General features: G+C 41.9%; 1 protein-coding gene across 1 annotated transcript in view; it reads left to right on the forward strand.

Moving 5' to 3' along the window:
- Nucleotides 1-24,618, forward strand: part of Npc1 (NPC intracellular cholesterol transporter 1) — a 49,450-nt gene that overhangs the window by 23,890 nt on the left and 942 nt on the right. The window contains exons 8-24 of the mRNA XM_090353335.1: nucleotides 6-376; nucleotides 1,854-2,080; nucleotides 3,118-3,218; nucleotides 6,821-6,923; nucleotides 11,732-11,921; nucleotides 13,149-13,331; nucleotides 14,179-14,293; nucleotides 16,179-16,306; nucleotides 16,407-16,547; nucleotides 17,820-17,909; nucleotides 18,579-18,769; nucleotides 19,383-19,498; nucleotides 19,908-20,037; nucleotides 21,371-21,571; nucleotides 22,495-22,726; nucleotides 23,461-23,574; nucleotides 24,129-24,291. Of these exons, the coding sequence (XP_090209461.1) occupies nucleotides 6-376; nucleotides 1,854-2,080; nucleotides 3,118-3,218; nucleotides 6,821-6,923; nucleotides 11,732-11,921; nucleotides 13,149-13,331; nucleotides 14,179-14,293; nucleotides 16,179-16,306; nucleotides 16,407-16,547; nucleotides 17,820-17,909; nucleotides 18,579-18,769; nucleotides 19,383-19,498; nucleotides 19,908-20,037; nucleotides 21,371-21,571; nucleotides 22,495-22,726; nucleotides 23,461-23,574; nucleotides 24,129-24,291 (2,796 nt within the window). The remainder of the gene's footprint in view (nucleotides 1-5; nucleotides 377-1,853; nucleotides 2,081-3,117; nucleotides 3,219-6,820; nucleotides 6,924-11,731; nucleotides 11,922-13,148; nucleotides 13,332-14,178; nucleotides 14,294-16,178; nucleotides 16,307-16,406; nucleotides 16,548-17,819; nucleotides 17,910-18,578; nucleotides 18,770-19,382; nucleotides 19,499-19,907; nucleotides 20,038-21,370; nucleotides 21,572-22,494; nucleotides 22,727-23,460; nucleotides 23,575-24,128; nucleotides 24,292-24,618) is intronic.

Consider the following 24,618-nt stretch of genomic DNA (forward strand, 5'->3'; position numbering starts at 1 on the left):
TCCAGTGGATCCTTCCTGCTGTGACCCACTTGGTGCAGCAGTTGAGGGCTGTTTGAGGCACCTGTTCACACAGTGGGGGGCTCTCTGCGTCCGAAACCCTGGTTGCATCATTTTCTTCTCGCTGGTCTTCATCGCTGCATGTACTTCAGGCTTGGTGTTTGTCCGAGTTACCACCAATCCTGTTGAACTCTGGTCATCCCGGAGCAGCCAGGCTCGCCTGGAGAAAGAGTACTTTGACACACACTTCGGGCCTTTCTTCCGGACGGAGCAGCTCATTATTCAGGCCCCCAACACCAGTGTACACATCTATGAGCCGTACCCCTCAGGATCCAATGTGCCCTTTGGACCTCCACTTGATCTAGAGATTTTGCATCAGGTAACCTGCTGTTCACAGACACAAGTCCATCCAGAAGAACTTTGGGCAGGCTGGTTTTTCCATGTTGACCAGTTCTACCTGGGTTCAACTTCTGAACTTTAAAGTAGTGATGTTTCTTGAAAATCTTTAAACATAAAGCAATGGTGTTTTAACTTACATTGCAAGAACATGATGATAGGCCTTGAACTTAATAAAAATCTTACTATTGCTCACTGAGAGATTGACTGCATATAAAAAGTCTTTTTCTGGAAATGAAGATGAGCAGAGGAAAACTTAAGCAGACTGTGTGTTGTAGAAGAATATATAAGGAATTCACTTTAGGAACTTTGGGGGCTGTTTTCTTTGGTCACAGAGTCCAAAGGATGGAAGTTTTTTTTTTTTTTTCCTGAGAACAAAAATACCTTTATTACTCAGAGTGAGTTGTAGCTTAGTGTGATGTAAAGGTTAAAAGAGAGCTTGGTAATGTAACACTGTTCTTGCCTTGAGGGCTATAATAATCTCTTCCACCCACCTGCTCTTCTCAATGTGACTGACACTCCTCCTGTGATGAGAGGAGGTACATGTTTCCTCCCTTTGCTTGCTCATTTTTGAGATGTTGGGGATGGATCTCAGCCTTCTGAGTAGCTAGAATAACAGGCATGAACCACCAGTACCCCACCACCATGGCTTTTTTATGTTGTTGAGACAGCATCTTACTACATTTGTCCAGGCTGGCCTCTGACTCAGAATCCTGTTTCCCTGCCTTCTTCTGAGTAGTTAGATTTAATGAAATAACCCTGTGCAACTCTGTAGTCATTTTTAAGATAAGATCTCTTGAACTTTCTGCCCAAGTTGGCCACAAGCAGCACACCTTCCATCAGTTTCCCAAGTAGCTAGGATTACAGGTGTTAGCCACTAGCACCCAGTCCATCCATTTCTTATCTACAGAAAGTACAAAATATTGAAAAGCATCAAAATAGTCACATAACTGTAATAGAATTTTTTTCTCCACTGAGTGAATGTTGCTTTTTCCCAACTTGTTACAAGAGATGAATAGCAGTCATTTACCTCCAGAAGCATGGGCCTCTATTAGGAAATATGGACACAGTGAGAAGCAAGGCGCTAGGTGGTGTGTCTTGGCAAGGACGTGCAATCATGCACTGTAAGGTGAAACCTCTTGCTCTAGTCTTCCTCTGAGACCTCATTGGTGTCTGCCAGAGGAGCAGGTGAGAGAGATGGCTGGGTATCCTGTGTTGAGGTCCATTTCCCTAGGTCTCCTCCCTATCTCTAGACACATCTAGGGTCTTCATCCTACTTTGCTGTAAGAGTGGGCCTTTAGCACTCGTAGATACCTTCCCATGGTGGACCATAGTCCTCACCCTTCTTGGGAAAAGTTTTCTTGAAACAATTCTCTTACGTCTTAGGAAAACACTGGTTTGTAAAGATCTTAAGGAACCTGGTATGTTTTGCTTTACTTACTTTTAAAAATCTTCTTCAGGTTCTTGACTTACAAACAGCTATTGAGAACATCATTGCATTTTATAACAATGAAACAGTGACACTTCAGGACATTTGCGTGGCCCCACTTTCACCGTATAACAAGAACTGCACCATTCTGAGTGTGTTAAATTACTTCCAGAACAGCCATTCCATGCTGGACCACAAGATAGGGGATGACTTCTATACATATGCTGATTTCCACACACATTTTTTGTACTGTGTCCGGTAAGTCATTCATGAAGATTTAAAGATGGAAGCCTGTCGTGCTTTTTCTTGTCTTTCAATTATAACTATATCTTGATATCTAGTTGTTTCTAATCATGTAACCTCCATTTCATGAGTGGGGAGGATTGGCAGACAGTTTCACTTAGGAGGCTATGCAACATCTTAGCTCATTTGTTAGGGAATTTTAGATTTGCCGTGGTTGCAGACAGAGTGGCATGGTGCCAGGTAGGCCTACTGTCCAAGTGGTGGAGACCTAAGAATCTGGTGTTTAGTAAGATAAATAACCACAGTGGCTGTTTCTTTTCACTGTGTAAGCAGAGAAACCACTTCTTGTCTCCATGATCGCCATGCTCCATTAGGTACATCTCTAAGGCTAAGTTTTGTCATTGAAATGAGACTCTTAAAGAGACTTGAGCTATGTTTGCTCTATTTTAAGGGTATCACCTCTGAAAACGTGAGTTGTACACATTGAACAATAGGTATAGTATCCTCATAGGCCCTAAACCAGTGTTCTCCACATGGCAGATGGAATGAGGGAGCAGTCATGATGGGGGAAAAAAATTCTGCAGTGATGTGCAGTTGGTTTGTGGTCTCACTCATTGGGATCTCCATGACCTCAGCCCCTTCTGCTCCTACTTTTTCCTACCCTCCAGCCTTCCCTGATTTTCCACCTATCCATCCTACATGAACAACAGACTTGACCTGCCCTGAACCAGGCAGAGATATACTATTTCCCCTCATTTAATAGCACAGACACGTACCAGTTGCTCAAATGTGAGGCTCTATCTCTGATTTCCCATCATTCCCAATGTCCTTAAGTGACCATTCCTTTCCTGTCTTTCGTCTCTTCCTCATGCACCACTAATGGTGCCTGACTCTTAACTACTCTCTTGCCCAGTGTCTGAGCCCCCGGAGGTGAGTGACAAATGTATTAATTGAGAAAGCCCAAGGTCTACTAAATGCTGTTTAAATGTTTAGGCTTCTATGGTGTCTTAAAGTTTGTTGTAATTTTTAGGTGTTTTCTCATCTTTTGGCAGAGCTCCTGCCTCTCTGAATGACACAAGTATGCTCCATGACCCTTGCCTGGGTACTTTTGGAGGACCAGTGTTCCCATGGCTTGTACTGGGAGGCTATGATGGTGAGTGAGGAGGGAAGCTCCTGTGTCTCCTAGTTGGTGAAAGGAGTCCTGGTTCTGTCACTAGCAGTCAGATGATTTCAGAGGTTCAGTGATCTTCATAATTTCTTGTCTTTTGAATTCCCCAAATATTTCCTTTGGTTTTGAGTTTTTTTATATGTATATATATTGTTATTCTTTTTTAAAATATTTTTACTGTATTTAATAAAAGGGTTACATGGTATTTGCCAGATAGAAGGTGCATTAATTCACATACATTGATACCCTTCCACATGTCTTGGTCCCCATTACTGGTTTTGAGTTTTTACTGTGGGTTTAAAGGAAGTGGGCCAGGCACGGTGGCACACAACTATAACATCAGTACATGGAAGTCAGAAGTAGGAGGATCTCAAGTTTAAGGGCAGTTTGGGGTAAATAGTGGAAACAATTAGAAAAGGAAGAGGTTGTACTAACCACCTAGGTTATACGTGAGAAGCTGTCCCAGGCAAAGGCCATTTCCCAGTGTAATACAGTTGTGTATATTCCTGAGTCTTCAATTAGGAGGACATCTTGGGCCCTAGAAACTTACCTATAACCTCTGGGGGAGCGTGTACATATGCACCCCCCCCCATTCACACACACACAGTGATGAGGAAGCAACACATGATATTGGGGAAAATTCAGAGTCTGATAGATATATTTTTTTTTTCTCCTAAGCCAGCCAGGACAAATTAGGATGCTTTTCTAATGGAAAGAGCAATTTGCTGTTAGATCAAATGGGGCATTGATTGACTCAACACTTTTGGCATCTGAAGCCTAATTGCCAGTTCAACAGGTTTTTTCACCAACCAGTTAAGAAGCCAGATAGGTTTTCCTCCCCTTGTTCCAAGCCAAGGTAAAGATCAAGCATTGCATGCAAAAAGTGAAACTAAAAAAAAAAGCCCAACTGCCAGAAAGTACAGGAGGAATTTTAAAATCTAGTTTTAAATAGAGAAAACATTCCTAAGCAAGACAGATAACTTAGAAGTCACTAAAGAAAAATAAATAAATTTGACTTTGTAAAATACAGACACATATGTGTTTTGTTTAAGCAAGGAACTAGATAAAAACTGTTGGTGTTTAGCCAGGCATTAATGGCTCACGCCTGTAATCCTAGCTCCTTAAGAGACTGAGATCTGAGGATCTGAGAATTGTGGTTCAAAGCCAGCCTGGGCAGGAAAGTCCATGAGACTTTTATCCCCAATTAACTACCAGAAAACTGGAAGTAGTACTATGACTCAAAGTGGTAGAGCACTAGCCTTGAGCTGAAGAGTTCAGAGACAGTGCCCAGATCCAGAGTTCAAGCCCCACTACCCACAATAAAAAAACAGATGTTTATAAACAGTAACATTCTCAGTGGGGAAAAAGAAGAACTCAACCCAAAAGAAAAGTGGTTGAAAGTAAATAAAAGCAGTACAAATATCTTTTATTTATTTTGGTGATATGGGGATATGAACTCAGGGAATAGTACTTGCTTGGCAAACATTCTGCCACTAAGCTTACACCCTGAACCCTAATCCATTCTCCCTAAATATCTTTTAATTTTATAGAGGAAAATCGTCTCATTTCCTCTCTCCAAGAAATTGGCAAAGGCCTAAGAGTTAATAAGACCTATGTTGTTGAAAGCATGAAAGTGTCTCTGTGGTAGGTAGAAATATAAATTGGTTATTAGAATATAAACTCCTGGAAAGAAACAATTTTTGTCTCTGGCTCCCTAATGTATCCACAGTATTTAAAATACCTGGTATAAAAGAGGTCTCAGTACATGTTTTCATGAACAAAGGAATCAAAATTAGTACAGGTTCTTTGGAGAGCTATTTGGGAGAATTTAGGACTGCAACCAGGCACCAGTGGCTCACACCTGTAACCCTCACTGCTTAGGAGGCTGAGATTTGAGGATTGAGGTTGGATGCCAACCCAAGTAGGAAAATTCATGAGACTCTTATCTCCAATTAACTAGCAAAAAGCTGGAAGTGGAGGTGTGGCTCAAGTTGTAGAAGTGCCAGCCTTGAACAAAAAAGCTAATCAAGAGTTCAAGGCCAGAGTTTTTGCCCCAGTACTATAGCCAAATACACACACACACACACACACACACACAAAATTAGAAATGTACATTATTTCTTACACACTAAAAATGTTCGATTGAGGCTTGGTTAAATTATACTAAAAAAATATACTGCAGAAAAATAAAAAGAGCTTTATATTCTAAAATGGAATCATCACAAAGATACAAAAGGATTTTTTTTCCTTGATATTTTGAGTCAGAGCATTCCTGTGTAGCCCAAGCCAGACTCAAACCTAACATCATCCTGCTTAAGTCTCTCTTAGCTGAGATTATAGTTACACTACCTTACCCTGCTCTAAGATACAAAATTGTTAAATGTCACGTGTAGACAGTATGTTACTGTTTGTATAAATAAGGAAAGTACATATACATATAGTTGCTGCTTTTGTGAGTGTATGTGGTATATCTTTGGAACCATTTACAGCTGGTCCCAGTCTAGGAAGAAGAACCAAGAAAGTAGGTCCTGGGGAAGGGAAAAGAATTTTCACCAAATAGCCACTTCTTTGTTTGAAACTTTTACTATATATATATACTATGCCATTAAAAGCAGTTAACAAAAATGTAATTTTTTAAAAAATTTGGGATAGAGTGAGGGAAAGGGTGAACAGTGCTCAAAAAATGTACCCTTACCTGACTTATGTAACTATAACCCCTCTCTATATATTACCTTTACAATAACAATAAAAAGGTAAACAAAAAAGTGTTACTGTTCTCTATTATATAAATGGCCTAGCAAGCCCAAGGCCCTGAGTTCAAACCCGCAGTATGACAGAAAGGAAGCAAGGAAGGAAGGAAGGGACACACACAGACACACACACACACACAGCTAATTTTCCCTAAAACTGACTGTGCCTACTTCAGATAGAGAACCTATTGTATTCAGTCATTGAACTACATACCATCTCAGAGTTTTCCTGTTTGTCTTATATACAAAGACACTCTGAAGCCACTGTATAATTTTCGGTATGCCTGTACTTTGCTCTTTGCTTTTTAAAATATAATTTTATTAAGGTGTTGTACAGAGGGTATTACGGGTTACCATTTTATAAGTTAGATAATGAGTATATTTTTTTTTCTTGCCAGTCCTGGGACTTGAACCCAGGGCCTGAGCACTGTCCGTGGGCTTTCTCAAGGCTAATGCCCTACCACCTGAGCCAGAGCACCACTTTTGGCTTTTTTTGTGTGTGTATGTGGTACCAAAGAATTGAACCCAGGGCTTCATGTTTTCTAAGCAAGCACTCTACCACTAGTCCATGCTCCTGGCCTGAGAACATTTCTTTTAGGACAGTGTCACCTCCTTACTTTCCCCGGTTTCCCCCTGCCATCTCTGCCCACAAGTTGTATAGTTCATTTTCCACATAGTGTACATTCGATAGTATGACTGTATTTATTCACCCTTCCTCCTTTGTCTCCCACAGAGAAAACAATACAAACAAAAAATCCATGTTTTTCCCCTACATTTATATCTGAATTTGTGCATGCCTGTACTCTGCTTTTTCACATCAATGTTTTTCTTTTCTAGGTCAAAACTACAACAATGCCACTGCCCTCGTGATTACCTTCCCTGTCAACAATTACTATAATGACACAGAGAAGCTCCAGAAGGCCCTGGCATGGGAAAAAGAGTGAGTATCTCACAGGGGTACACAAATGTTCTTGTGTTTAAGAAATGACACATTTGCTATGAACACTTGAGCTTTATCCTCTAAATAAGCCAAGGTTATGTCTTAAGTTATCTAATTTTTTTTATTTGATATGGTGGTGGCTAAGAAGAAGTCTTCTGTTTAACAGCAGAAAGTTTGATCATACATTCTTATACAAGAATGCATAACTATGCAGAGTGGCCCTTGCTTTGTTTCGTAACAAAATTGGGAACACCCTGAATGTACACTAGTCCATAGATGAGTATGCTACTGTGTGATCATTGGAGAAAGCTTAATAAATAGTTTGAGGCCTAGTAAGAGGCAAAATCAGCATATTTACCTATGTTCTATATGAGAAGACTTAAGAGAATGGGCAATTTTTTTCTATTCACCTTTTGCTTTTTTAATGTATCTGATAGTACTGGGGCTTTGAATTCAGGGCCTGGCCACTGTCCCTGAGCTTTTTTGTTTAAGGCTAGTCCTCTCTGACTAGAGCTACAGCTCCATTTCTAGCATTTCGGTGGTGAATTGGAGAAGCTAAGGCTAAAATCCAAGGACCAGCCCTGGAGAAAAGTCCCCTTGAAATCCTTCTCTCCAATTAACCACTCAAAAACCAGAAGTGGGTGGCTCAAAGTGGTAGAACACTAACCATGAGCAAAAGTACTCAGGATCAGCTCCCAGGCTCCAAATTCAAACCCCATGACGAAAAAAAGAAAATGAGTTCATTGATTTTCTTCCCCAGAGTGACTATATATCATAATCCTCAGATTTTAGCCTCCTGAGTAGCTAGGATTATTGGTATGAGCCCAACTACCCCTCATTATTTTCTAAAAAGCTCTATTGAGATAATAGAATACAGTTCATAAACCATGCAGTTTACTCACTGAAGTTATGCAACCCAGGTTGGAGTTGAAAAGTTCAAGGGTGGAGGGAAAAAACCCTGTAACTGATGCAGTGTACAGTACAATGGCTTCATGGTTACATATGTGGTCAGCCATCCCTACAGTCAGCTATAGACCATTTTGATTATCTTAGAGTGAATGTTCTCTTTAGCTATCACCTGCCTCCCTTCTACATACAGCCTCGGACAACCACTAATTTACTTTCTGTCTGCATGTTCTGGACTTCCATGTCAATAGAATCATATTTGTGAACTTTTGTGTCTCACTTCTTCCACTTAGCATAATGTTTTCAAGTCTCACCCATGCTGTGACGATGTGTCAGTACTTTATTCCTTCTTATGACCATATAATATGACTACATCTTATTGTGGAGCTAGGAGTTTGGCCTAGAGGTAGAGAGCTTGCCTAGCATGCATGAAGACCTGGGCTCAATTACTTGGTACCACATACATAGGAAAAAGCTGCAAGTGGTGCTGAGGCTTAAGTGGTAGAGTTCTAGCCTTGAGAAAGTCCAAAGACAGTGCTCAGGCCTTGAGCTCAAGCCCAGGACTGGCAAATAATAATAAGACTACATCTTATTGTCCATTCATCAGTTAAGACATATTTGCTTTGCTTCTGGTTTTGACTATTATGCGTAGTAGTGCTATCAGTGTTTGTCACCAGTCTTTCCTATGGATGTAAGTTTTTATTTTTCTTAGGTTCCTAAGAGTACTACTAGTTGCTGCATCATTTGGCAACTCTACCTTTAATTATCTGGAAGGACTTGCTGGACTCCACATCTGACATAACTTTTTATTGTTGTAGTTTTCAATTCTAGCCACCCTAGTGAGTACAAAGTGGTATCTCATTGTGGTTTTTTATTTTCATTTTCCTGATGGTTAAAGATTTCAAGCACATTTTCTTTTCTTTTCTTTTTTTTTTACTTGTAGGTTTTTTTTTATTGTAATTAGTAAAAGGGTTACATGATATTTGCCAGATAGAAGGTGCATTAATTCACATACATTGATACCCTTTCACATGTCTTGGTACCCATTACCCTCCCCCCCACACCCCCCACCCTCAAGCACATTTTCATATGTATGTTCTCATCTTTCATCAAAAATGTCTATTGATATTCTTTGCTCATTTCAGGGAGTTATTTTTATTATTGATCCATAAAAATTATATATTCTAGATAGAAGTCTTTTATCAGGTAAATGATTCCCAGCTATTTTATCCTATTCTCAATGGTTTGGGTTGGTTTTCTTGATTGTGTGTGTGTGTGTGTGTGTGTGTGTGTGTGTGTGTGTGGTGTTCTATATTATTTGATGTTTTTTTGCTAGTACTGGGGTTTGAACTTAAAGCTTAGAGCTTACTCAGGTTTTTGGCTCAGTTTGCTTGCTCAACTACAGCTCTACCATTGGAACCACACCTCTAACTGTCTTTTTGTGGATTATTTTGGAGATGAAGTTTGGACTTCTCTGCCTTAATTGGCCTTAAACTGCAGTCCTCTGGATCTCAGCCTCCTTAGTAGCTAGAATTACAGACAGGAGCACCAGTGCCTGGCTTTTTGTGGTAATATGACCTTTGAAACACAGAATTTTTTTTTTTACTTTTCCAAGGTTTAGTATATGAATCATGTATCACTTCACAACAGAAATGTATTTCAAACACATTATGAGTAGCTTTGCCTTTGAGTGGACATCATAGCACACTTACACATGACTTGGTGGAAAATAACCACTTGATATAATTTGAAAAAAAAACAACAAAAAAAAACCCAGATGCACGAGGCTGTTGCTAGCATAAAATGACATACTGTATTACTGAAAATTTTTTTTGCTTCAAAATTTTTTATTGTGATTAATAGGATTACATTATATTCACCAGATAGAAGGTGCATAACTTCACAAACATTGATAACCTTTCTTATGACATGGTCCCCATTTCCTTCCCACCCTCCCCCTGCTTATCTTGATTTCCCCCCTTCCCTATCCAATTTCAAATAACCAATTAAGCACATATAAAATATATCAGATAACAAGGTGAAATATTGTAACAATATGAGATAACCAAGGGATGGCAAAAGAGATGAGAGATAACATAGTACATTAAGGACCACAATCATTCATTATATGGTTTTTGTTTCCTTATCCTGGAGGGCCTTACATTTAGTGTCGTACTATTTGGCCTAATGTCTCTAGATTTTGTTCTGTTGTAAATCTCTGTTAGGAGAGCCCCAGGTTTCTACTGATTATGACAAATGAGTGAGACTATTGGGCCTATGCTCCTTTGAGTCTGGCTTACTTCACTTAATATGGTTTTTTCTGTCTTTCCATTTCCTTACAAATGGGGCCATGTTGTTCTTTCTGACAGCAACATAGAATTCCATTGGAAACACAGAAATTTTTAATTTTGAGGTACAATTTACTTTGTTGCTTGATTTGTTGGTACTTAGTCCAAAGACATTGATATTTGCTTGTGTTTCATAGTTTCAGATCTTACAATGGAGTCTTTGATCCATTTGAATTAATTTCTGTATAATTTAAGGGTCCTGCTTCACCCATTTATATGTAGCTGTCCAATTGTAGTAGACCATTTAATATTTTTTCCCATTAAGTGAATAAATAATCTTTGCATCAATACCAGAAGTTAGTTAGCCAGGCTAGGTGCAGTGATTCATACCTATGATCCTACTGACTAGAGATACTGAAATCAGTAAGACTGTTGTTTATGGACAGCCTGTGCAAAAAGTTTACAAGACCCCATAGCACTGAGTAAAACGTAAGCTTCATAGTATATGTCTGTCATCACAGGAAAACTAAATAGGAAGACTGTGGTCCAGGCTGCCCTGGTGTGAGACACTGTTGGAAAAAATAACTGAATGGCTGAAGTGGTAGAGCTCCTGCCTAGCAAGCACAAGCCTTCAAACCCTAGTACTGTTGGGAGGAGGGATAAAGAGAGAGGGAAAAATTGGCAGCAGAGCTGGAGGAGGGTGCTCTACTTTAATTTTTTTGTTGTTGTTGTTCAGTCTTGGGGTTTGAACTCGGGCATAGGCATGGTCCTTGAGCTCTTCAGCTCAAGGCTACTGCCCTAGCCCTGGGCTTGGGTGCTGTCCCTGAGCACTTCAGCTCAAGGTTACCACCATACCCCTTGAGCCACAGCTCCACTTACAATTTTCTAGTGGTTTATTGGAGATGAGAGTCTCAGCAACTTTAATGCCCGGACTATCTTTGACTCGAGATCCTCACATCTCAGCTTCCTGAATAGCAAGGATTATAGGTGTGAGCCACTGTGCCAGGCTACTGTTAAATTTTTATTCCATGAGTATACATGTTCATTAAAATACACTTTATTTGAGCCCAGCATACTAGTATGTAACTGTAATTTATAATCACAGCACTTGGGAAACTGAGGCAGGAATTCTCACTTGAACTCTGAAATTCAAGACTAGGCAAACAACATAGCGAAATCCTGTGTTAAAAAGAAAATATATATGAATGTGTATACTTAAACCTTTTTTTTAAGTTTTAGAAAAGATATTTTCCTTTTTGATTACTTTTTTAAAAATATGTTACATGAGAGGGCTAAGTCTATTGTGACATCTAAAGATATCTCCAAAGACAGAGACTTGAGGACCGGGCATATAGCTTAGACATAGAGCAAAATTAACCATGCTTGAGTGAGGCCCTAGTTTTGATCCCCAGCACTACCAAAAATAATAATGTAGACAGTCAGCCTGACTGGAACCTTGGCTATATTGTGAGAGTTTCCTTTGCACTCCAGTGTAGAAGACCCTCATGCAGGACAGAGGTGAAATCTGGCCTTGATGTCATAAAGTTCGTAAGTTTGTTGCTTATCCGTCATATAGTTTTAATTTAAAATATTCCTTTTTTTCCTACTCTTCAGACTTATTAACTTTGTGAAAAACTACACAAATCCAAATCTCACCATTTCTTTCACTACTGAACGAAGTATTGAAGATGAATTGAATCGTGAAAGTAATAGTGATGTCTTCACGATTGCAATTAGCTATGCCGTCATGTTTCTGTACATCTCCCTTGCCTTGGGGCACATCAAAAGCTGTGGCAGGCTCCTGGTAAGTGTATGACAGGGGAAGGTAATTAATAATGCAAGGAGCTGGGGCTGGGAGTGTGGCCTATAGGTAGAGTGCTTGCCTAGCATGCACGAAACCTTGGGTTTGGTTCTTGGTACCACATACAAAGAAAAAGCCAGAAGTGGTGCTGTGTCTCAAATGGTAGAGTTCTAGTCTTGAGAAGGCTCAAGGACAATGCCCAGGCTCTGAATTCAAGCCCTAGGACTGGCAAATAAATAAAGAATGCAAGGAGCTGTGCATGGTGGTGCATGCCTGTAATTCCAATTAGTTAGAAGACAAAAATCAGGATTATGATTTGAGGCAAGCCCAAACAACATAGCCAAACCTTATCTTTAAGATAGAAGCTGGGACAGGTGGTCCCCAGCTCTAATCTCACCCACATGGGAGGTATCAGTATAGGAGGATCCTAGTCCAAAGCCAGCCTAGGCAAAAAGTATGAAACCCTATCTGAAAAATAAATTTAAAAAAAAAGACTAGGGTATGTCTCAAGTTTTAGAGTATCTGCCTAGAAAATGCAAGGCCTAAGTTCAAATGCTAGTACTGTCAAAAAGAAACAAAGAGTGGGGTACTGGTGGCTCACACCTAGCTACTCTAGAGATCTGAGGCTGAGATCTAAGGAGCATGGTTCAGAACCAGTCTGGGCAGGAAAGTTTTTGAAACTCTTATTGCCAATTAACCATCAGGTGAAAGTGGCACTGTGGCTCATAAAATGGTACAGTACTAGCCTTGAGCAAAACAGCTCAGAGATAGCATGCAGGCTGAAGTTCAAGCCCCATAACCAACACAAAAGGAGGGAGGGAGGGAAGAAAAGGAAGGAAGGAAAAGGCAACGAAAATTCAGTGTGACAACATATTTTTGCCTCTGTTTATTCTTAATTCATTATGTCAAAACTGCTTTAGAATTATTGTTCCTTTGGATGCAAACTGTTAATTGGGTAATACATTTCTGTTTTCTAAATCGTGTTCTTAAGTTGCAATTTTTTGGTTCATCTTACGCCTACATTTCACTTTAATGTAGGAGTGTGTGTGTGTGTGTGTGTGTTTGGTAAGTTGTCTACTCCATTAATTAAGAATGTGAGCTCATGAGATACTTTTTTAGGGAAGACCTATACTAGGTTGATAGTTATAACTGCAGAATGACCATGAGGCCCTCTTGATAACAAATACAACGGGAAGTCCTCTGATGTTTCCTGCCCTTGTCCGCTGCCAGGTGGACTCTAAGATCTCCCTGGGCATCGCAGGCATCCTGATTGTGCTGAGCTCTGTGGCCTGCTCCTTGGGCATCTTCAGTTACATTGGAACCCCACTGACCCTCATTGTGATCGAGGTCATTCCGTTCCTGGTACTGGCCGTGGGGGTGGACAACATCTTCATCCTCGTGCAGACTTACCAGGTACGTGTCCCCTGCTGGAGTTCCGCTCTATCCAAGAACTAGGATCTGTCACTGGCTGTTCCCCTCTGCCTCTGAGTGTAGTGAAGATCCTTTCTGTCCTTTCCCAGCACTTGTGTCCTTGTTTACTTGTGCACATTTTGGTGATGGAATAGGTAGAATGTGAAAATTTGGTTTTTAACTAGTATCTTCCTCACATACATGCAACAGGAGGTTAATATAGTTGAATGTGAATGTTACTCAGATGATTCAGTATACTATACATAACTGGCTGATAGATTTGTTCTGCCTGAGGTGCAACTAAAAAACAGGTGGGCACTAGCGACTCAAACCAGTAATCCTAGCTACTCAGGAAGCTGAGATCTGAGGATTGTGGCTTGAAGTTAGATCAGGCAGAAGCATCCGTGAAAGAAAGGCACAGGGTCAACACATAGAGATGTGATGTGGCCCATGTAGAAAGCATCCTGATCTTGGAACTGGAAACATGATGCCACTGTGAGTGAAAAATCCAACCACAAGGCTAAGTTCAAGCCCCAGTACTCACACCATCGACATACCAAAAGTATCTCAATGTTGCTGAGACACCAAAATGGCTTAGTGACCCAGCCACTGTCTGTGTGCCACATCTTATTTGACATGATGCAGTCTTTCTCACTTTTCTCATCTGGTGGCTAAGCCAATAGTTCAAAAGTAATTAACCTGAGAACTTTAGGATCCATCAAAGTTTATATGGCTTGGAGATAGCACTAATCATCTACAGATCATTTTTAGTTAGTGTAAGGTAGCAAAAAGGTGACATTTTTAACTGAGCATATTCTAATGTTGTATATTTGATTTTTTTTTCTTTAAGAGAGACGAACGTCTTCAAGGAGAAACCTTGGATCAGCAATTGGGCAGGGTCCTGGGAGAAGTGGCCCCTACTATGTTCTTGTCATCCTTCTGTGAGACATCAGCATTCTTCCTTGGTAATTATGCCTTAAATTGGCCAGTTCTATTGTTTGCTGAGCCTAGGGAAAAGGCACTTTCTGAATGTACTCCTCTGTGTTGCTACCTTTTGGAAACTATTCCTTCTTTGAAAAATGTCACTGTGTGGACCACAAGTAGAGTCTCCTTTGTCATTATAACTTTGGGACCATGTTGCGGTTATAGCTCAGAGCATGACCAAATCCTTTTCAGCATTACACTAAGTAGCAGGCAGAAGCTGTGGATGCTCTGCCTTTTTTTCAGAAACTTGTTTTTCAGACAGGCTTCCTCTGCTATGCACACAGTCTTGGAGAAATAGCCTCGTTGTCCTCATCTTCTTGCACTTTACCTCAGTACAAGGAGTTAGAATGAAGACATCACCAAGGTGACAAGTTCAGGGTCTGGCTTGCCCCATCTGGAAAGCTTAGAGGCACTTGGTAACTCGGCAGAGGAGACTGAATTAGAATCCTGCCATCCAGAGAAGACATGCACCACAGCTGCAGTGACTGCATGGGCGCCTGTCACCTTACACCAGCCACTGGTCCTAGCACCATGTTTCCCTTCAGTCTTACAAAGCAGTGCACTTTGGAAACCTGGGCCTTGTTGTTCCTTTTCTTTTCCTTTTCTTTCTTTGCCAATCCTGCAGCTTGAACTCAGGGCCTGGGCACTGTCCTAAGCTTCTTTTGCCCAGGGCTAGCACTCTACCACTTGAGCCATAACACACTTCCAGCCTTTTCTGTTTCTGTGGTACTGAGGAATTAAACCCAGTGCTTCATGCATGCTGTGTAAGCACTCTACCGCTAAGCCACATTCCCAGCCCTTATTGTTCCTTTTGAAAGCACAGGTAGTGAAACAACAATTCTTCATGCTCTCTTATGAGAAAATCAGTGCCAAGTGTGGTAATAAATGCTGAGACTGTGCTTCAAGATGGGTGTACTCTTGGCAAAACAGCTGCAACTCCGTGCCTGGAATGGCACATGACCAACTTAGGGTTGCAAAGTTTTTATCCTTTTTTCCAAAGCTGTGGATTTAGTTACTTTTTGTAAGTGCTGTCTCACAGATAAATACTGGCAACCTATTAGAAAATACTTTTCATCCAGAAATGGATCCATATGGTGTGGACCAGACAAGATGCATATGATCTGCCGGTTTGCGGTCTGAGTCCTGCCCCACACCTCTGATTTGATTGTAAATTACATCTAACAAAAACTAAATTAGGAGATGTCTATTATTAATAAATCAGTGACAGAAAATACACATGGAACATACTGGGCACTGTAAAATGGCCATTTGTGACAATCAAATCTGAGTGTGTACACAGACGTGTGTTTGCATAGGCGCTGGTCCTAAGGCTTGAACTTGGCCCGAACACTGTCCAGAGCTGCTTTGCTCAAGGCTAGCACTCTACCACTTGTGCCATAGCTTTCCTTTTCAGCTTTTCAGTATTTCACTGAAGATAAAGCCTCACTGACTTTCCTGGCTTTGAATCACATTGCTCAGATTTCAACGTTCCTAAGTAGCTAGGATTATAGGTGTGAACTGCCAACACCTGGCTTTGATGAGCAAATCTTAATCTAAATTTACCAGAGACCTTGTTAATACAGTAACATGAGAGTTGAATTCCCTTGTCTTGGTTAAGTAGGATGGGTGGGACCTAGAAAGCTACTTCTTAAGTACTCCAGTTCTGAGCTCATTTTCAAAAATGCTGAGCCCATAGGATTTTCTCTTCCGATATAACAGCCATGCAGAATGTGGCACTCCTTGTGGCTTGAGCCTGGGCTGTCTTAAGCCTCCTTGATGCTGTGTGTCCCTTGAATATAGGACTCACATGACTACAGAGTCCTCCACACTGCAAGCGGCATAACATAGAGCTTTCTCTCCCTGTAGGTGCACTGTCAACTATGCCAGCTGTTCATACTTTTTCTCTGTTTGCGGGAATGGCAGTCTTAATTGACTTCCTTCTTCAAATTACCTGTTTTGTGAGCCTCTTGGGGTTAGACATTAAGCGGCAAGAGGTAAGTTATCAGGGTCCTAAGCCACTTACTTTGAGCATATAGTCTAGATTGAGCAATTTGAGGATTATTTTGTGACCTCTTTTCTACTCCATACACTTAGAAAAATCGGCTGGACGTCCTTTGCTGTGTCAGAGGCTCCGCAGATGGAAGAAACATCCAGGCCTCTGATAGCTGCCTATTTCGTTTCTTCAAAAACTCCTATTCTCCATTTCTGCTGAAGGACTGGATGCGGCCTATTGTGGTATGAGCTTTCCTGTGGTTTCTCTTTTCCCCAAAACATGTCACATGTCTTCGAAGAAACCACACAGCTAGGGAGGGAAGTGTCTGACAGCTGTTAGTGTGTATGCACAAATGCTTTAAAAGCAAGTATACATCAATGAAGTCTTTCCCAAGTAAGATTTTATGTCAGTATAAGCAATAGTTTTAAGTCTCTATTTGGTCAGTACCAAAACCTTGTTTTGGGTTTGTTTGTTTTTTATCAGTCATAGGGTTTGAACTCAGGGACTGAGCACTGTCCCTTAGATTTCTCAAGGCTAGCACTCTACCATTTGAGCCACAACACCATATCTGGCTTTTTCTGTGTATGTAGTACCAAGGAATCTAACCCAGGGCTTCATGCATGCTAGGCAAGCACTCTACCACTAGGCCAAACTCATGGCCCCAAAAACCTTGTTTTTATTTGGAAATAATTATAAATTCATTGACTATTGCAAAAATAGAACATGTTTGTCCAAGGTTGCCTTCACCTGGTTTCCTGAAATGGTCCTTCTTTACAAATATTAGACCAGAATCAGACCATTTTGGTGGGGGGATGGACTGGGGGAGGCTAGCTTGGGATTGAACCCAAGCTAGGCACATGCTAATCACTAAGCTAAACCTCAAACCAGGAATTTCACATTGGCGCAATGTACCTGTGTGGTTCTGTGATTTTTATCATTCAGCTAGGTTCCTTCACTTTCAGTGCATGTAAGATGCACACTTGTCTTACACCCACCAAGATTTCCTGTAGCACCCACACACATAGTCCCCAGTACCACACAAGAGCTTCTCATAGTTTATATACATGTAGCCAAGAGAGAGCATTTATCATTTCTCTACTACAAGAATATAGTTTCTAAGCTAACAGAGAGTAAGAAATTTGTCTAATGTTGCTCAGCTTATAAGCTTCAGACCCAGAGTTTGAACCAAGAACTTTGACTCTGGCAACTGTGACTTCAACCTAAACTTCCTGTTGACATAGCATGTCATTTAAACTTTTCCATTTTGGTAAAATCCTGAATTGAGGATGAAGGTTATAACTCAGTGTAGAGTATTCATTTTCAAAGCCCTAGGTTCAGTCTTCAGCCATGGAGGGTGGGGAGAGTCCTGCTTTTCGTGTGTATCTAAGATTACATTTCTGGTTGGTTTTGGTGGTACTGGAGTTTTGACTACCACTTGAGTAATACCTCCTTTGTTTCTGTTTTTAAATTCATTGTTATGCTAAGCAATCACTGTCTTTCCCCCCCTCCTACAGATAGCTGTATTTGTGGGTGTTCTGTCATTCAGTGTTGCGGTCATAAATAAAGTAGAAATTGGATTGGATCAGTCACTTTCAATGCCAAATGTAAGAAGTTTTCTTTTTTACTCATGTAGCTTGTAGGTGGGTGTTTATTCCTGTTTCTAAACACAACCAGGTGCATGTAAGTGGCCACAGTTTCTCCAGTGGTAAGGACAGCCCTAGCTGTGCAGTGTGGGTTGCCGTGGCCTTCTAAATTCTCATACTACCCCTTGGGAGCACAGCTGTAGAATGTGTACGGCTGGCCTCTGAGATTACCGTGCAGTGGTGCTGCTATGGTCGGGGTAGCAGGAGTACCATGGGGCCTAGGGGAAGGACAATCACAAATCGAGGCCTCCGGGTGCCCTCTTTATTCTTACTTACCTGGAGGAACCAGACTGAGTAGTAGCAGGACATACTTTTGGGTGTGCAGCCCGTTAGTGAGAAGGACAGCAGGGTTGGCTTTTGTGTGAAGATTTCTTAACAGCCTGCCTAGCCCACGGCTTGGAGTTGAGTGGATCTGCACACTGCGGATCTGAAGGCATTTGCAGTCAAGGTGTGTTTTAGGATCCAAACATAAAGTAACCACTGTGGGCAATCTAGACACCTTCTTGGGCGACTGATAATATAATACCTGGTGGCTAAGGGACTTCCAGAGCTTGAAGTAATAAGTTTCAGATTGGACATCACTGCTTGTTACCATTAAAACATTCATACTTTCTCTCATTGGCCTTTCAGGACTCCTACGTCATCGATTATTTCAGATCTCTCAAGGAGAACCTGCACTCAGGTCCACCTGTGTACTTTGTCCTGGAGGAGGGTCACAATTACACTTCCCAGCTGGGGCAGAATATGGTGTGCGGGGGCATGGGCTGCGACAATGACTCCCTGGTGCAGCAGATATTTAACGCCGCGCAGCTGGACAGCTAGTCAGTATCTAGACACCCAATCCTCTGTACTTCACTGAAGCATCTGGAAAGGGCTCTTGACTCCAGTTAATTTGGGCCTGAAGTTTCTGGCTGAAAATAGATTTTCTTTGTAAAAGTTTGTTTTTACTAGTACGTTTGTCTTGCATTTATAATTTATAAGCATTACCTTCGTAAGTTTTTTTTAAAAGCAAGTTAACTGGACCTTTAGCTCATTTTAAAAACTGCAGCAAAACCTTTCAAGGAACTCATTTACCACTTAGTGCTTTGAAAGTTTTTGTTCTTGTTTTTGTTTTGTTCTTTTGGCCAATCCTGGGCTTGGGCTTAGAGCCTGAGCACTATCCTTGGACTTTCTTAAGGCTAGAGCTCTACCACTTGTGCCTCAGCACCAATTCCAGCTTTTTCCTATGTTTGCGGTACTGAGGAATCGAACCTGGGTCTTCATGCATGCTAGTCCAAATTCCTGGCCCAAAAGGTTTTTTTTTTTAATTAAATGCTAGTAGTTTTTATTTTGACTGATAGAAGTATAAATTACAGAAAAGAATACTTCAGGAAAAGTACAGAAACTTCTTATAGAGGAAAGCATGTTAGTAATTTTCTTTCTCCTTTTCTCTAGTACCCGGATTGGTTTTGCTCCCTCATCCTGGATTGATGATTATTTTGACTGGGTTAAGCCACAGTCATCCTGCTGTCGAGTCTACAATAGCACTGAACAATTCTGCAATGCCTCCGGTACTTTCTCCTCCTCTTCCAGACCTTTACATTTTTTCCTTTCTTTTTGAAAGATTTTAGCATCATTTACCACTCATTTGCATTTTTGCTTCAGTTTATGTGCTAACTTTGACTCTCATTTCCTTTGTCATTATCCCTTTCCTCAGTCATTCACTCTATTTTGCTAACAGTGGGGTTTGACCTGGGGTCTTGCATTTGCTAAGCAGACACTCTACCACTTGAGCCATGCCCTCAGTCCAAGATGAAACTATTTTATTATTAAATCTGTTGAAAGTCATATACGGCTGAAGCTTTTGGGCTAAGGAAAAGATTCTGGAGATACTTTCCTTCATTCTTTAAATGTTCTGGTTTGTTTTAAATCTAGAGACCCATTCTTCTAACAGTTTACTCCCAACTCTGTTTCTGCCAGTGGCTGACCCTGCCTGTGTCCGCTGCAGGCCTCTGACTCCAGAAGGCAGACAGAGGCCACATGGTGAAGACTTCATGCGATTCCTGCCCATGTTCCTTTCTGACAACCCCAACCCCAAGTGTGGCAAAGGGTGAGTGCCATTGAGCTGTGCTGAATAAGCATCCGCTTCAGCTTTAATTTGCAATAGAAAACTAAGAGGATTGGATTGAGAGTTAATGGGAACGGGCCTCTTTCCTACCCTGTTTCAATGCTGTGAAACAGAGGAAAATTCCTCCTAGTTTTCAGCAGATTTCATCCTAGCCTGGGCACTTATTTCTTACGCTGCTGTCTCCTCCTTCCTGGATATTGAATGAGAAAAATTCCTGTGCATATTATGAGACGGGGTAGAGAATGTGCTGCAGTTCCAAAGTATGAAAAAAAACGCCGTCTGCCTCATTGTGCCAGTGAGCATTAAGGGGCCACTTCTTTGCTTTGGCATGTCATCATAGGTTAAGGTTTAGATTTTTTTTCCCTACCATGCTCATTGCCAGCCTGGCCACGTATGGAGGGCTGGCACTGTGCTATTCCACTATCTAGTCAGGCAGTCTGTTGTCCCCACGTATCTGGCCCAGAAATAGTAAAGGTGAATAGAAACCTAGAGGTTGAGGTCATACGATGTACATCAGGTAAAGATTCATGTTTGCCCAGAGCCCTATGTCATCATGCCTGTGCCCTGAGACAAAGTATCCTAGCCAGGCACAGAATCCTTACACCTTACTCAGAAGGCTGAGATCTGAAGATCATGGTTCAAAGCCAGCCCAGGTAGAAAACTCCCCATGAGACTTTATCTCCAGTTAACCACTCAAAAACTGGAAATGGAGCCGTGGTGCAAAGTGGTAGAGTCCTAGGCGTGGGTCTTGCGATTTTGTTTGCTTGTAGACTAAGTGCTCTAGACTCGAAACCAAGTGAAGTAATTTCAGGTGTAATGAAGGGCCGTAGCCAGCCACTCTGGAGGAGCATTCAGCATGCAGTGCCATGTGCCCCCTGACCTTCCTGCAGTGAACACCACACAGCACATGGGTATGTGGTGGTGTGCCATTCCCAGATGTGGCAGCTCAAGCCCGGGTGAGGAGCTCTGCCAGGCTCCTGTGGTGGTTCATTGGCAGAGCTGAGTGTAAGTCCAGGCACTTCATTTCCCCCTACTATATACAACAGCACTGAGTAAACCTGTATCAGAACATGTTTGATTATGAGTAGAACCAGATAGAGAAACAAGAATCAGCATGATCCAGAGTAACCACACCAGCAAAGAAAAGTCAGTCAGAGCGAGAATACTTGAATCTTCCACATTCCCTGATGAGAAGGTGTCCTTCCTCTGGTGGGGTCTGAGCTGGGTCAGGTGGCTTCACTGGGCTGGGAGTACTCAAATGAAACCTATGTTGTGGAAATCATGACTTTTCCTGATACCCATGGCTATTTCTCAGGGGACACGCTGCGTACAGCTCAGCAGTTAACATCCTTGGCAATGACACTGGTGTAGGAGCCACATACTTCATGACCTACCACACTGTGCTTAAGACCTCTGCTGATTATATCGATGCCATGAAAAAGGCTCAACTTGTAGCCAGTAACATCACCAAAACCATGGGCACGAAGGGTGGTAATTACCGTGTGTTCCCATACAGGTAAAGTGGGGATTTTTACATACAAGGGTTTCCTGGGAAGTGGGTCTAATGGCGGCGGGAAGAGGGCAAGATTTGAGCTGGTGGAATACTAGCCTTAGGCTTTGATTTGGACACGTGTGACAACCTGAGCCCCAGAGAAAATATAAATTCTCTGAGGACATTTAAGACCTTGCCAAGGTCTGAGAGATGCAAACAACTTTATCTGTGTCATACTTGAAAGAGTCCCATTGTGAAATCAGGCAGGCAGGGGTGTTGGAAAAGCAGGTCTGTTCTTTCCACCCACAGTGGATGAAATCCCTGCCTGCTCATGGCCTAGAATAGACGTTGTGTTTTATTTGTTTGCTTGTCTTGCCTTGCCAAGAAAACTATTAGGGATGAATTTGAAAAATAGATGAAGAAAAGTGTTTTCCTAGTCCACCACTGTGATCTTACCTAAAATAAAGCTCGATTTCTTTTTTTGCCAGTCCTGGGACTTGAACTCAGAGCCTGGGCATTGTCCTTGGACTTTCTCAAAGCTAGAGTTCTACCACTTGAGCCACAGCATCACTTCCAGCATTCTGTGTATGTAGTACCAAGGAATCAAATCCAGGGCTTCATGCATGCATGCTAGGCAGGCAATCTAATAATACTAGGCCACATTTCCAGCCCAGTTTGTTTTTGAGAAAGGGGAAAGTAGCCTGGCATAGTTCTCAGAACAGATCCTGACTTGTTTACCAAAAACTACTGTGGAAAATTCGTTGTGTCTATAGGAATATAGCAACTATATAATTTTATAGCAACTTATAAACTACACACGTATCTTTATCAGGTACTCCTTCAGTTGTTGGAAAGTCAGGGTGGGCTGCTCAGCCTTGGGTGGTTTGGTCACACAGATTTGCCGGAGCCAGCGCAAGCTCTAATGGAGTACTCCTCTTCCTCCCCAGTGTGTTTTATGTCTTCTATGAACAGTACCTGACCATTATTGATGACACCATCTTCAACCTGAGTGTGTCCCTGGGATCCATATTTCTGGTGACCATGGTGGTTCTGGGCTGTGACCTGTGGTCTGCGGTCATCATGTGTGTCACTATCACCATGATCCTGGTCAACATGTTTGGCGTTATGTGGCTGTGGGGCATCAGCCTGAATGCAGTTTCCTTGGTCAATTTGGTGATGGTGAGTCCTAGCCTGCTCTTACTTGGTCCCGAGGCTCTGTGTCACCTGTGTGATTGATTCCACCTAAGCGCTTGAGGACCCCTCTTGCTCTTGGGTTGCCTCAAGGGTGAGTGGGGACTAGGCATGGAGAGCATTGGGGGAGGGATCCTCTGGAGGCAGTAGTGGAGGCTGTGGTAGGAGGAGCTAAAGTTTCCAGGCAGCCTGGCCTCAAACCTACTAGCTTCCGGTCTCAAAAACAATTTTTTGTTGTTCAGTCCTTCTAAATCTTTTACTTGCAGCCCTAGTAACAAACTAGTATGTCATGAGCCTATACCAATGGAAATATAAGATTAGCTCCTCTGACATTTATTCAGAAGGTATTGGGAAGGCTTGTCATAAGGACTGTAAGGGGTTCACTGTTTGCTTACACAGCTGCCCTTCCCTTCCCGGGAAGCACTGAGGATTGGAGGTTGCTAGTGGAAAGTGAAACCCACATCTGTACTTCTAGATGCGGAAGTCTTGGAATGATAAGTGTGCTGGGTGGGGTGAGGCAAACCCTACTAATCAAAGCAAATCATAGGACGAGACCTAGAATGTTCCAGTTTCCTGCTACAACCTGGGTGCTTCATAAGGGTGGCAAGAATTGTATTGAGAGAACCAGGCTGTTGAAGGTTCTTCCAACACCAGCAAGGAATGGCTGCTTCGGCTCTTCAGTGGGGAAGGTCATTGTAACTTACAGAAGCACTTTATTCCAGAGCTGCGGCATTTCTGTGGAGTTCTGCAGCCATATAACAAGAGCGTTCACAGTGAGCAAGAAAGGAAGCCGCGTGGACCGTGCAGAAGAGGCACTGGCTCACATGGGGAGCTCCGTGAGTGTCCTTCAGAGTGTGGGCAGGCGGGGAAGCAGGCAGGGCATCCCAGTGGCAATTCAATGGCTCCAACAGAATTTGGACTCTACTGAGGCAACAGCTCCCAAGGATTACAAATTTCACAAAATGACTACCTCCTGAGCAGCCCACAAATCCTTTAGAACTGAACTCCCCCATTCTTGCCCTCCCCCCACAAAAAAAACCCTATTAAAGTGTAATGACCACAGTTGGCCATTATGGGCAGAAAACACCATAAGCCAAACACTGAGGAGTCTGAGGCAAGAGAATCCCAAGTTTGAAACCTACCTGGACTCTCAAAAAAATTAAACCTAATAAAACTATATTAATGGAAAAATAACATAGCTTTTGCCTTTAAAATACCTTCTTGCAACTTGTCTATGAGCCTGGAGGAAAAGTTAAACAAATGCAAGTAAACCACAGTGCTACTCTGAGTAGCTCGGAGAGCGGTCCTACATGATACAAATCTTGAATATGAGGATGGTGTTGTATATGGAAATATGTTAATTATGCTAACAACTTATCTCTCCTTTTAGGTATTCAGTGGAATCACACTTACAAAATTTGGAGGGATTGTAGTGCTCGCCTTTGCCAAATCTCAAATTTTCCAGATATTTTACTTCAGGATGTATTTGGCTATGGTCTTACTGGGAGCCACACATGGACTCATTTTTCTCCCTGTTTTACTCAGTTATATAGGTGAGTATTTTAACAGGTGGCATGGGAAGATGTATGTTACTAAAAGAAAATGTCTTGGGACAGTTTTTATTTTTATTGGTGGTGAGGCTTGAATTCTGGGCCTGGGCACTTGTCCCTGAGCTCTTCAGCTCAAGGCTACTACTCTACCTCTTGAGCCTCAGTTCCACTTCTGGTCTTCTGGCGGTATATTAGAGATAATAATCTCACGGACTTTGCTGCCCAGGCTGGCTTTGAACTGTGATCCTCAGATCTCAGCCTGAATAGCTAGGATTATAGGCATGAGCCACCACACCCAGCTGGGACAGTTTTTTTCTTCAACTACTTGAA

The sequence above is a fragment of the Megascapheus bottae genome, chromosome 19 (genome assembly GCF_031878675.1).
Source record: "Megascapheus bottae isolate mThoBot1 chromosome 19, mThoBot2.hap1, whole genome shotgun sequence".
NCBI classification, from domain to species: Eukaryota; Metazoa; Chordata; class Mammalia; order Rodentia; family Geomyidae; genus Megascapheus; species Megascapheus bottae.